Here is a 13,923-nt window from a genome sequence, read left to right as displayed (position 1 = left end):
TTTGAATCCCATGTCTGCTGCCTGATCAGCGGTAATGTTTGTCTGCAGCGTCAATGCAGTCCGCAACCACTATCTGATTATCCTTCATAAGCGCAACACCATCATCAACTGTGGTTTTATCTATCAGTTGCTGTATACCTGATCATCTCAAATTTTAACACTATCTGCAGGATGCACTACATCCACGAATTGTCTTGTTAGACTTGATTCGTGTGTGTAAAATATGTGCTTAGAATCTACAACTGGATCATTAGTTGAAAGTTCAATGTACTCTTCCCATTTCACCAAAAACAGACGCTCTGATGACCTGGAAAGTATCTTAATACGTTTCTGTTTCACCATGTCATGAAAACCCATTTCCTTGGATCAATTTCGATATGAACAAACTTAAGATGGGCGCTGTTGTGTGCAGTCTCATGACCATGACGCGTTATGTCTTCGCCTACCTCCTTCCCTCTCCACACTCAACTAATGTATTGGATCTTGCAGCAGGGGAGCTTGAAATGCATTGACGACACTCCATTTAACAGACGTCCGACTAGCAGCATCACAGGGAGGTCTTCGCCACGAGCCCATCATGTGGCTAAAGGGATACAGTACACATTTGCCAGATTTTCCCTGCTGTTTTCAAAGAATATCGATGCAATACACTGGCGTATGGCCCTTGGCGATGACAGTAACAGCATTTGACAGCCCCACTTCCACTTTCCGGTGGAGGTTAAACGCAGAAGGTGAAAAAAATATATCTGGCGGCAAAAAATGATTTAACACTTAGATGCAGCAGTTTTTGCCTGGTAATAGACATGTGCCGCATGTTGTGAAGCGGTCGAGCGTACTGAGGAAGGACCATGTACTGAGCAATGTCGTTTCTGTCCGGAAGCGGTATATATAGTGAATGATGTATTTTTAGTTTTGAAATTGGAAAAAAATCCATTTGTTACGTGTTCAGGGTAATAATATAGATTTCCTACGCTGTGTTCAGTGTTTAAGGTTCATTCGGAAGATCTTCCTTGACCACTTCCTGGTGCATTTGTTATATCTCGATGAAATGTACCGAAACTTATTAATTAATCATTTCAAAATTGGAAAACAGATATTTTCAGATTGATTGCTGTATTTATTAGAATTCATTGCCGTTTTTATGTTATCTTTACTAGGAGTGAGTGACTTTGGTTTTACGCCGCTTTTAACAATTTTCCAGCAATATCGAGGCGGGGGACACCAGAAATGGGCTTCACACATTGTACCCATGTCGGGAATCGAACCCGGGTCTTCGGCGTGACGAGCGAACGCTTTAACCACTAGGCTACCCGACCGCCCCTCTTTACTAGGAAAGAGGAGCAGGTTAAAACTACACTGCAGCAAAACGGTACTAACATTCAACGTCGAAAACGGTATAATAGGAATAATTACACAAGAAATGCAAGGAATTATTTAATAAATTCCGAAATATATATCTTCCAGTATACATGTGAAAAGATTGGTAGTTAAAATAAGCAAATGGTGGAAGTTTCATGTAAGGAAAGGCGAATTTTATTATATTTTCAAAATCTTTGAAATGGATATTTTGTTACGCTCATTTAAATGGAAGACTTTTTAAACATTCATAGAATAAATGCATTCAACCTCCTCATCTATGTCTATCACTGGACGTGAAGACTTTCGCCGGTCATACTTAATGGTGATTGAGCGAGTTAGGTTCCGTCTTTGGTTCAAATCTTTGAAACACATGTCAGTAATGTGACGGTGTAGCAGCTAAATGTTGGCGGAGAGAACGTAGTTATGCAGGTCTTAGACAATTACCACTGTGGAGGAACCCACGAACATGGGTATGGTACTGACACACCTGTGCTGAAACTGATGATTCCGTGCTGAAACTGTCGAGTCTGTGCTGAAACTGTCGAGTCTGTGCTGAAACTGATGATTCCGTGCTGAAACTGTCGAGTCTGTGCTGAAACTGTCGAGTCTGTGCTGTAACTGTCGAGTCCGTGCTGAAACTGATGATTCCGTGCTGAAACTGATGATTCCGTGCTGAAACTGTCGAGTCCGTGCTGAAACTGATGAGTCCGTGCTGAAACTGTCGAGTCCGTGCTGAAACTGTCGAGTCCGTGCTGAAACTGTCGAGTCCGTGCTGAAACTGATGAGTCCGTGCTGAAACTGTCGAGTCTGTGCTGAAACTGTCGAGTCCGTGCTGTAACTGTCGAGTCCATGCTGTAACTGTCGAGTCCATGCTGTAACTGTCGAGTCCGTGCTGAAACTGTCGAGTCTGTGCTGAAACTGTCGAGTCCGTGCTGTAACTGTCGAGTCCATACTGTAACTGTCGAGTCTGTGCTGAAACTGTCGAGTCCGTGCTGTAACTGCCGAGTTCGTGCTGTAACTGCCGAGTCCGTGCTGTAACTGCCGTATTCGTGCTGTAACTGCCGAGTCCATTCTGTAACTGCCGATTCCGTGCTGTAACTGCCGATTCCGTGCTGTAACTGCCGATTCCGTGCTGTAACTGCCGATTCCGTGCTGTAACTGCCGATTCCGTGCTGTAACTGCCGTATTCGTGCTGTAACTGCCGATTCCGTGCTGTAACTGCCGATTCCGTGCTGTAACTGCCGAGTTCTTACTGAAACTGCCGATTCCGTGCTGTAACTGCCGATTCCGTGCTGTAACTGCCGAGTCCGTGCTGTAACTGCCGAGTCCGTGCTGAAACTGCCGTATTCGTGCTGTAACTGCCGTATCCGTGCTGTAACTGCCGATTCCGTGCTGTAACTGCCGATTCCGTGCTGTAACTGCCGAGTTCTTACTGAAACTGCCGATTCCGTGCTGTAACTGCCGAGTCCGTGCTGTAACTGCCGAGTCCGTGCTGTAACTGCCGAGTTCGTGCTGTAACTGCCGAGTCCGTGCTGTAACTGCCGTATTCGTGCTGTAACTGCCGTATCCGTGCTGTAACTGCCGATTCCGTGCTGTAACTGCCGATTCCGTGCTGTAACTGCCGATTCCGTGCTGTAACTGCCGAGTTCTTACTGAAACTGCCGATTCCGTGCTGTAACTGCCGAGTCCGTGCTGTAATTGCCGAGTTCGTGGTGGAACTGCCGAGTTTTTAGTGAAACTGCCGAGTGATATAGACTGTGGGTACGGAACACCCATGAGTATGCATGACGTATTACAACCGGTACACATTGTGTTTCAGCATTGTGTACAAATGCATGTGTATGTACTGGCATTATTATTATTACATTCGTTAGTCTGTACCTCCTCGCTTATAGGGTAAATAAAACTATCATTTATCACACAGGGTAATCAGCAACGTCCGATGATAATTAAACTCGTCTTCATCATTCTCCACGATTCAATATAGCTCCGTCCTCTGACGCAGACTTACTCATCCATCAATATTGCTGACCGTTCGGTCTTTGCATAAATATTTACAACTACCTCATTTGTTTTCTGGCACATCATCCTAATATCCTACCAGATTATAAATGTGTGTGCCTATCGCTACATTTGGATTCATCAATTGTCTATGTAAGCAATCATTTTGACATACTCGCTAGTTATACATCCCTTCGGCTACTCTGCCAGCCAGTGTTTGGTCAAAGGTTGCGTTCGACGCGACGCCCTACGTCATTGTGAGAAGGCAGAAACACTGTTCTACTGTCAGGGTCACTGATGCTAGACTGAGAATATACGTCCCCAGCGAACTATGTTTGATGCAGGAGGCGTCTAAGTGGATCGGGTTGTAGGCTCGGTGGCTTGGTTGAGTCCTGTCATCATATCCTCATTGTGTGGACCAATGCAGATGATGTTAATCACAAATTTGTCTGGCCTCGACTATTAACAGATAGCTGGATTATTGCGCATTAAACACCTACATGTAACAGACATACAACCAAATAGTAGTTAAAGAACTATGGTTCCACTTGGGACACCTGGTGTCATCACTATAGTGATTCAAAAACAGTCAATCAGTTTTTTTCAGTACTTAAAAGGCCACAGGCCTACAGTACAATTCGTATTTATTAGATACGCAGTGTACTATAGGCCTGTGGCCTTTTAAGTACTGAATAAAACTGATTGACTGATTCATAAACACATGCTTATGGTATAGTCGGAATCGTACAATTGGCTTTGCTTGTAGCGGAGAGTTCTGATGGTTCTGGAAAGGGGTTTATCGCATTTATTTAAGCGTTTATGTAACTATGTTTTGCACACAATATTATTTGATCATAATGCATTTCTATGGATATGCTGATCAGACTTAAAAAGAAATCATGAATGTCAATATATTATTCATTGCAGTGCTCGCAGTGTATTCTTCTGGAACAACTCATCCTTGATCTATAGTCACATCTGTCGTGTAGATTGGGACTTTATTAGCTCGTCTAAATAATATCACAAGCAGTACAGATGAATGCACGGTTGTTTTCAATGACAATAACTCTTATGTAATGCTTGCCAAACGAAGTATTGTTAACTATGATTATGTTTTTATAACACTGCAAAGCCTACTATCTTTCCCGTCACAGTAATACATTATGTTCCTAGAATGCACATGTATCCTTCATTACATATAAAAACATATCAGCGTTCTTTACAGAGTATATTGCCCTGGTTGTATTAACTTACTGTTGTATTACCACTGCGCGGCGTTTGTAGAAGGCTTAACGCATATATTTAGGTGAGTGATAGATCCTGTTTGTGTTTTATCAGCATGATGGATCGAAGCACTCCGATTGGAAACGGTTGCATCAGAAAAACGTGGTGAATGATATATGACAATGTACCAACAGGCAGTTTTTGTCAACAGCTGTCAAGTATATTCTGAGAATTGCCATGGATGGAGGGGTTTTGTTTGATGTACTGTAAAACAAATAATGCATCAATACACCACCATCAGTTTTCCAAATTATACATGTTTATCAAGCTAGCGTAACTGTCCGCAGGCAATGTTGACTCAAAATGATGTGTAGATAGAAAGAAGTTACTGCATAGTGCAGTCATGGGTGGAAACCCGGACATAACCTGGAGTTCAATAGATCAAGCCTTGCGCCTATGAACCAATAATTTAAAATGAAGTCTAATGGTCTCATTACAGCTCTATACATGAGCGATAAGAACCGTACATCTGGCAGGTTACTTCTTGTCACAGGTTAACCGGGTGGGTGGGGTAGGGGGGCGGGGGGGGGGGGGGGGGGGGGGGGGGTGCACGGGTGGCCCAGTCGTCTAAGGCGCCGCGATTCGCACTGCAGAGTTACGTTTCTTGGGCACGCCAGAAACCTATGATTGTGGGTTCGAATCCCGGTTCGCCCCGATTATGTTTCTAGGTTTGTCAGCACCATACCCATGCTCATGGGTTTCACAGAAGTGGTAAACGTCTGAGACCTGTATCACTTCGGGCTTCCCTCCCACATTAAGCTGACACGCCGCGATATAACTGGATTACTGTTAAAAGCGGCGTTAAACCCAACTAACTCACACTCACTGGTAAACCAGCTACCATCGTCTTAGTTCATTTGTGTCTCAGTAATTCCAAGATAATCTATTTTCCGTTGAAAATGAAACTCTGAAGTGATTCCAATTACCGTACCTACGAGAATACCACCCAAACCCCATGCTGTATATCAATTGGATAATTGATTTGAACATTGCAAAATATTGTTAACCGATCCATTTTCGTTTTAGAAAAGTATTTTGGTAGCACGGCGTTACGTCTTTATCTCTGCAGATGGCCGGTACATATGTAGTGTCAGCTTAATGTGGAAGGAAAGCATTAAAGTGATGCAGGTCAAAATCATCAGACAACTTCAGTGAAGCCCATTTGCACGAGTGCTGACAACCCTAGGAAGATATTCCAAATTTGCACAGAGAATTGCGGCGCCTTAGATGACGCACCCCCTTATTGTAAAGACCAGCTCCGTGGTGTAGTGGATTGAGCGTCTGCCCGGAGAGCCAAAAGTCGATGGTTCAATCTTTGCGTCAAACCAAAAGATATTTAAAAAATGTACTTGTTGTTACCCTGTCTGGCGTTTGGCATTGAGGGTATAAAACAAGGACTTTTCGGCCCGGAGTCGGTATACTGTGTCTGAGTGGAATATCAATTTTAAACTGCAAAATGGTATCTCAGTCGGCTACCACTGTTAAACCGGAATTAGTCAGGATTAGTACAAGCAGATGCACACACACGTGTGCACGCACGCACACGCACACACACACACACACACACACACACACACACACGTTATTTTCGCTTTATAACTGCAATAATCTTGAAATTTTACCTCACACCACTATTGTAAGGAGCTTCCTCTGTGTGGTCGTTGTGATGAACATATGGGTTAATCATAATGTGCCTTCCTGTGTTTCAGAGTGGAAAGCAACTAATGATGGCACGACGAGGATCCCGGTACCAGTTATAGCAACACAGCAGCAACACGAGACTGACATAAATGTGAATGCCGTACGTAACCGTGAAGTGGTTTCCTCCCTAGAACCCTTGGGCTTGGGCCACCCGGCGTGGTGAACTATCTTCCAACACTCCAGTGCTTTACAACATGTGAACTGTATTACCGTTTGTGCAGAGACTTGAAGAGTGTGTACCTATTTATCTAGATTCCACAATGGGAATCTATCTTTATGACTGATCTGTGTAACAGCCTATCGAAACAGAAGGAACCAACATAGGCATAATGACGGAAAGCCTTGTTCCAATGGAATTCAACCAGACAGGACTTCCGGGTCCTACGACGGAGGCTGTGAACAACGTCACCGTATTCACTCCATTCTCCATTCAAATGCACAGCTTTGAACACTTAGTGATAACTACGACAGTCCTCGGTCTCTTTATCCTGGTAACGATCATAGGGAACGTGTTTGTGATCGCTGCCGTGATCCTGGAGCGCAATCTCCACAACGTGGCCAACTATCTGATCCTGTCACTGGCGGTAGCGGACTTGATGGTGGCAGTTCTGGTCTTGCCTATCTCTGTTGTTTCTGAAATAAGTAAAGTGTGGTTCCTTCCAGCTGAAATCTGTGACATGCACATATCTTTCGACGTTCTCTGCTGTACTGCTTCCATTCTGCATCTCGTTGCCATAGCAATGGATAGATACTGGGCAGTCACCAGCATAGAGTATATTCGTAACCGCAGTGCTAAACGGATCACCATAATGATTGCTATAGTGTGGACAGTTGCGATGACAATATCCATCCCACCACTTTTTGGCTGGAAGGACGCAAATAATGACCCCGATAAAACCGGCGTGTGCGTTATTAGCCAAGATCATGGCTACACTATTTTCTCAACGGTTTGTGCCTTTTATCTTCCAATGATAGTCATGATAATAATCTACATTCGAATATACCAAGTTGCGAGAGCAAGGATCAGGAAAAACAAGTTCCCTAAAAAGAAAAAAGATAAGAAGAAAATTATTCAAGAAGACGCTACTACCACGACCATATCGCCCAAAACAGAATATAGTGTTGTGTCCAACTGCAATGGATGTTCACCTGAAAACAGCCTGAAAAAGAAGGAGAAAAACAGCTCGGAGAACGAAACAGTTCCCAATGGTAATGAGAACTCTCAAGATGATGCTAATGCTGCTATGTTGCAAACCGCTGCAGAAAAGTCTAAGCTGGCCATGTCTCGGAAGGAGAAACTAGAACTTAAACGCGAACGAAAAGCAGCCAGAACTCTCGCAATCATCACTGGAGCTTTCATAATGTGTTGGCTCCCATTTTTTATCTGTGCTCTTGTCAACCCCTTCCTCCCTGAAGCAGACAAGGTCCCTAATGTTGTTTTCAGTATCGTGCTGTGGCTTGGTTATCTTAACAGCCTGCTTAATCCTGTCATATATACAATATTCAGTCCGGAATTCCGGAATGCTTTCCGGAAAATTTTGTTCGGAAAATATTCCAGGGAAAGGTAATAGGCCTCGCCCGAATTCCAGTAACTGTGTTTTTTCCAAAATAAAGGCCAGTGGACCGCCATGGACAGCGATAATATGAGTTTCGGCGTGCCAACAGTGTATTTTTTCCAGTGGTAGTATTTATGTATCTATCTATTTTTATGACTTTTTGAAATGTTGCAACTGCAGGTATGCTGTGACCTCTGAGTGTTCTCAACCTGGCCTTTAACATTGTGGCTCATGGCGAGTAGCCCAAGAGGTAAAATAGCCTCTAAATGTACGTTTTCAGAGGATCTCCCGAGGACAAAACAGCAGCGGTGTCAGCGCTACCCCTTGCTGCAGACTTTATAAAGCCATCACCCAATGCGCTCCTTCAAGTATTGGTTATGTATATTATGGGACTCGTTGATCTACCGTGATTGGTAGCTACGGAGGCGGATTCATTGCCGCAATGGCAGAGTAAATGACTCATGGAAGTGTATATAAATGAAAGACAGAACCATTTACCAGGGTAATTCTTACCTCGACGGGAAGTTTTGAGTGGCACTAAGGGACACTGCGTTAAGATGATTGTTAGTATGACATAAAGTCATCATAACGTTGACATTCCCATAGAAGTAAGTGATCATTAATTCGCTTTGATAAAATATCATCGATGTTTATCTGTATACATCCATATAACCAGCATGCTGACGAGCAGCCGTCTAGAACACAACACAAGTGATATGACATAGACATTTAGTTCCAGATTGGTTTAAAGGTATTTTTGTAAATGTATTGTTGCTCCATCTCGTGAGTAGCTTAAGATGTGCTTGCCTGTTTGTAGACTTTAAGGCTTTGAGCTGTCTGATGTCGATGGCCCCCGACATTGGACACCCTCAAGCTGGCTGCTATTCCATCCACAGGACATGAAGGTATCCATTCCCATTTCTCTGTTTAAATGTCAAAGGGAACAACTAAAACTTTAGCGTCTTTTTGTTTCGTTTTTATTTGAATGTCATGAATAAAAAATAACCCTTCTACATTATGACCATGAGGATGCACATTGTATAGATGTTGATATATCTCGTTTCAATTATTTTGTAACAGCTTATGTTTTAGAATAGCTCCAAACAAACCAGTATTATATTTGTAATTCTGTCATGTTAGATGTACTTGAAGCAAGACAGGGATGGTGTAAGGACGATTCTCCGTTATCTGTCCTGACTTATTATTCAAAGCATTATTAAATACCATTTACACCTACCAAAATAATAAAAGTGCAACAAAGGAATACTTTTATATTGTATGATGACTATTCATAATGAACATTGCATCGTTACTGAGAGAATTAGCATTAGAATAAAGGTCGAAATTATTGACGACTTGTGTCCAATTGAGCATTTCATATATGTGTCCCTTGATTCACAGACGTCTGATTTTTATGTATATATGAGTTTACAGCCTTCGTTCTTATTTATATATCTATTCAAGTGTTCACGAGGTTGTTTATGTATGCTAGTTTCCACCTTGACCTTTCCCTCTTGTTCCTTCAACAATCAATCGGACAATACCTAGTCCTCGCCGACGTGTAAACCTGGGAAACATGGCTCTCCGACCCCAAGGAAATACAGCCATGTTGAATATGTGATACCTTTCTGTCCTGCAATACTGCTTGTTAATACAGTCGCTATCAGCCGATATACTCACGTTAAGACAGACATCGCTCATGTGATAATACGTCCTGTACGGTTTTAAATCAGCACATTAAAACATTAAAACAACAGTCTGCGTTACGTGATTTTTACATTCAGCCATTACGTCCGTGTCACGTTTCAGGTTTACTATTGACTGTATCGTGACGTTAGTCGTGTATAACAGTCGATGTTTATAATCTTCTTTTATTCATAGGAGATTATGTGAGGTTTCCTGTTTAACTTGGAATGTTAACCTGTTCTCGATAAAGGTCACCAGGGACAACATTGATTAATTTCTTTATATATAGTTTTTATACAGTTTAACGAACGAAGAGATCAACATGATTAATTTTCAAACTCAATGTATTCCAGCATTCGCTGTTTGTTATTTTTGAAGTAATCTATTGTAGTGGCGTCGGGTTTCAGAATTGATTACCACGTGACGTGAAGGTTTTTTTAGATACTGGAATATGATTATCCTTTACTTTTAGAAAGGTAATACGGTACGAGTTGAAGAGTAGAATCGCAATATATGAGTCAGCTATTAGAGAGAGGGTTTAATCAGCTAACATCAAAGTGAGGTCAGTTTTGTGTTCTTCTAGATGTCCGTTAATTACATCTTGATTACCAAATTATCATCGTCGGTATGTTTCTGTATTACAGTTTACGTTGATGCCACACCCTGTTGCTGTGTGAAGCTTACTTTGATGCCACACCCTGTTGCTGTGTGAAGCTTACTTTGATGCCACACCCTGTTGCTGTGTGAAGCTTACTTTGATGCCACACCCTGTTTCTGTATTACAGTTTACGTTGATGCCACACCCTGTTGCTGTGTGAAGCTTACTTTGATGCCACACTCTGTTGCTATGTGACAGTTTACTTTGATGCCACACCCTGTTGCTGTGTGAAGCTTACTTTGATGCCACACTCCGTTGCTGTGTGAAGCTTACTTTGATGCCACACTCTGTTGCTGTGTGACAGTTTACTTTGATGCCACACTCTGTTGCTGTGTGAAGCAGCTAACGTTGATGAATGAACATGTTGCATGTTCATGTTGATGTCATATCCTACCGCAGTTTACATGGATGTCCCACAATGTTGCTTTCTTTGAAAGTTTACTTTGATGTCATACCTTGTTACTGTGTGGTAGTTCATGTTGATGTCATACCTTGTTACTGTGTGGTAGTTCACGTTGATGTCACACCTTGTTGCTGTGTGATAGTTCACGTTGATGTCACACCTTGTTGCTGAGTGAGAGTTCACGTTGATGTCATACCTTGTTGCTGTGTGGTAGTTCATGTTGATGTCATACCTTGTTGCTGTGTGATAGTTCTTGTTGATGTCATACCTTGTTGCTGTGTGATAGTTCACGTTGATGTCATACCTTGTTGCTGTGTGGTAGTTCACGTTGATGTCATACCTTGTTGCTGTGTGAGAGTTCACGTTGATGTCATACCTTGTTGCTGTGTGATAGTTCACGTTGATGTCATACCTTGTTGCTGTGGGAGTGTTCACGTTGATGTCACACCTTATTACTGTGTGATAGTTCACGTTGATGTCATACATTGTTGCTGTGTGATAGTTCGCGTTGATGTCACACCTTGTTGCTGTGTGATAGTTCACGTTGATGTCACACCTTGTTACCGTGTGAGTGTTCACGTTGATGTCATACCTTGTTGCTGTGTGATATTTCACGTTGATGTCACACCATGTTGCTGTGTGATAGTTCACGTTGATGTCACACCTTGTTGCTGTGTGATAGTTCACGTTGATGTCATACCTTGTTGCTGTGTGATAGTTCACGTTGATGTCATACCTTGTTGCTGTGTGATAGTTCACGTTGATGTCACACCTTGTTGCTGTGTAATAGTTCACGTTGAAGTCATTCCTTGTTGCTGTGTGGTAGTTCACGTTGATGTCATACCTTGTTGCTGTGTGATAGTTCACGTTGATGTCATACCTTGTTACTGTGTGATAGTTCACGTTGATGTAACACCTTGTTGCTTTGTCATAGTTCACGTTGATGTCACACCTTGTTGCCGTGTGATAGTTCACGTTGATGTCAAACCTCGTTGCTGTCTGATATATCACGTTGATGTCATACCTTGTTGCTGTGTGATAGTTACCTTGTTGCTGTGTAATAGTTCACGTTGATGTCGAAACCTTGTTGCTGTGTGAAAATTTACGTTGATGTCATACCATGTTGCTGTGTGATAGTTTACGTTGATGTCACACCTTGTTGCTGTGTAATAGTTCACGTTTATGTCACACCTTGTTGCTGTGTGAGAGTTCACGTTGACGTCATACCTTGTTGCTGTGTGATAGTTCACGTTGATGCCATACCTTGTTACTGTGTGATAGTTCACGTTGATGTCATACCTTGTTGCTGTTTGATAGTTCTCGTTGATGTCATACCTCGTAGCTGTGTGATAGTTCACGTTGATGTCATACCCTGTTGCTGTGTGATAGTTCATGTTGATGTCATACCTTGTTGTTGTGTGATAGTTCACGTTGATGTCATACCCTGTTGCTGTGTGATAGTTCAAGTTGATGTTATACCTTGTTGCTGTTTGATAGTTCACGTTGATTGCATACCTTGTTGCTGCGTGATAGTTCACGTTGATGTCATACCTTGTTGCTGTGTGATAGTTCACGTTGATGTCACACATTGTTGCCGTGTGACAGTTCACGTTGATGTCATACCTTGTTCCTGTGTGATATTTCACGTTGATGTCACACATTGTTGCTGTGTGATAGTTCACGTTGATGTCACACATTGTTGCCGTGTGACAGTTCACGTTGATGTCATACCTTGTTCCTGTGTGATATTTCACGTTGATGTCACACATTGTTGCTGTGTAATAGTTCACGTTGATGTCATACCTTGTTGCTGTGTGATAGTTCACGTTGATGTCATACCTTGTTGCTGTGTGATAGTTCACGTTGATGTCACACCTTGTTGCTGTGTGATAGTTCACGTTGATGTCACACCTTGTTGCTGTGTGATATTTCACGTTGATGTCACACCTCTTTGCTGTGTGATATTTCACGTTGATGTCACACATTGTTGCTGTGTAATAGTTCACGTTGATGTCATACTTTGTTGCTGTGTGATAGTTCACGTTGATGTCACACCTTGTTGCTGTGTGATAGTTCATGTTGATGTCATACATTGTTGCTGTGTGATAGTTCACGTTGATGTCACACCTTGTTGCTGTGTTGTAGTTCACGTTACTGTCACACCTTGTTGCTGTGTGAAGCTTACTTTGATGCCACACCCTGTTGCTGTGTGAAGCTTACTTTGATGCCACACCCTGTTGCTGTGTGAAGCTTACTTTGATGCCACACCCTGTTTCTGTATTACAGTTTACGTTGATGTCACACCTTGTTGCTGTGTGATAGTTCACGTTGACGTCATACCTTGTTGCTATGTGATAATTCACGTTGATATCATACCTTGTTGGTGTTTGATAATTAACGTTGATGTCACACCTTGTTGCTGTGTGGTAGTTCACGTTGATGTCACACCTTGTTGCTGTGTGGTAGTTCACGTTGATGTCCCACCATGTTGTTGTAATGTCACACCGTGTTGCTGCGGAGACAGTTTATGTTGATGTCACACCTTGTTGCTGTGTGGTAGTTCACGTTGATGTCACACCTTGTTGCTGTGTGGTGGTTCACGTTGATGTCCCACCTTGTTGTTGTAATGTCACACCGTGTTGCTGCGGAGACAGTTTATGTTGATGTCACACCTTGTTGCTGTGTGGTAGTTCACGTTGATGTCACACCTTGTTGCTGTGTGGTAGTTCACGTTGATGTCACACCTTGTTGCTGTGTGGTAGTTCACGTTGATGTCACACCTTGTTGCTGCGGAGACAGTTTATGTTGATGTCATATCATGTTGCTACGCATGACAGTGTACATTAATGTCACACCATGTTGCTGTATGAAAGTTTAAGGTGATGTCACACAGTGTTGCTGTGTATAACTGCTTAAGTTGGTGTCATATCATGTCGCTACGCGTGGCAGTTTATGTTGATGTCCCACCCTATTGCACAGTATAACAGTGTACGTTGATGTTAACTCATGTTGCTGTGTAACAGTGTACGTTGATGTTAACTCATGTTGCTGTGTAACAGTTTACGTTGATGTTAACTCATGTTGCTGTGTAACAGTGTACTTTGATGTTAACTCATGTTGCTGTGTAACAGTGTACGGTGATGTTAACTCATGTTGCTGTGTAACAGTGTACGTTGATGTTAACTCATGTTGATGTGTGATAGTAAACGTTGATGTTAACTCATGTTGCTGCTGTGTGACAGTGTACTTTGATGTTAACTCACGTTGCTATGTGA

General features: G+C 42.4%; 1 protein-coding gene across 4 annotated transcripts in view; it reads left to right on the top strand.

Annotated features, from left to right (window-relative positions):
• The window catches only part of LOC124130986 (5-hydroxytryptamine receptor-like), a 136,188-nt gene extending 126,531 nt beyond the window's left edge, over positions 1–9,657 (top strand). For all 4 annotated transcript variants that reach the window (XM_046494037.2, XM_046494038.2, XM_048389631.1 and 1 more), the window contains one exon: positions 6,354–9,657. In XM_046494037.2, the coding sequence (XP_046349993.1) occupies positions 6,675–7,913 (1,239 nt within the window). In that variant the 5' untranslated portion in view covers positions 6,354–6,674 and the 3' untranslated portion in view covers positions 7,914–9,657. The remainder of the gene's footprint in view (positions 1–6,353) is intronic.
• Positions 9,658–13,923: the final 4,266 nt, after the last annotated feature.

The sequence above is a fragment of the Haliotis rufescens genome, unplaced genomic scaffold (assembly GCF_023055435.1).
Source record: "Haliotis rufescens isolate VD_foot unplaced genomic scaffold, xgHalRufe1.0.p SCAF_10, whole genome shotgun sequence".
Classification (NCBI taxonomy): Eukaryota; Metazoa; Mollusca; class Gastropoda; order Lepetellida; family Haliotidae; genus Haliotis; species Haliotis rufescens.
The sequence above is the reverse complement of the archived record's forward strand: the minus strand, read 5'-3'. Positions and strand labels throughout refer to the sequence as shown.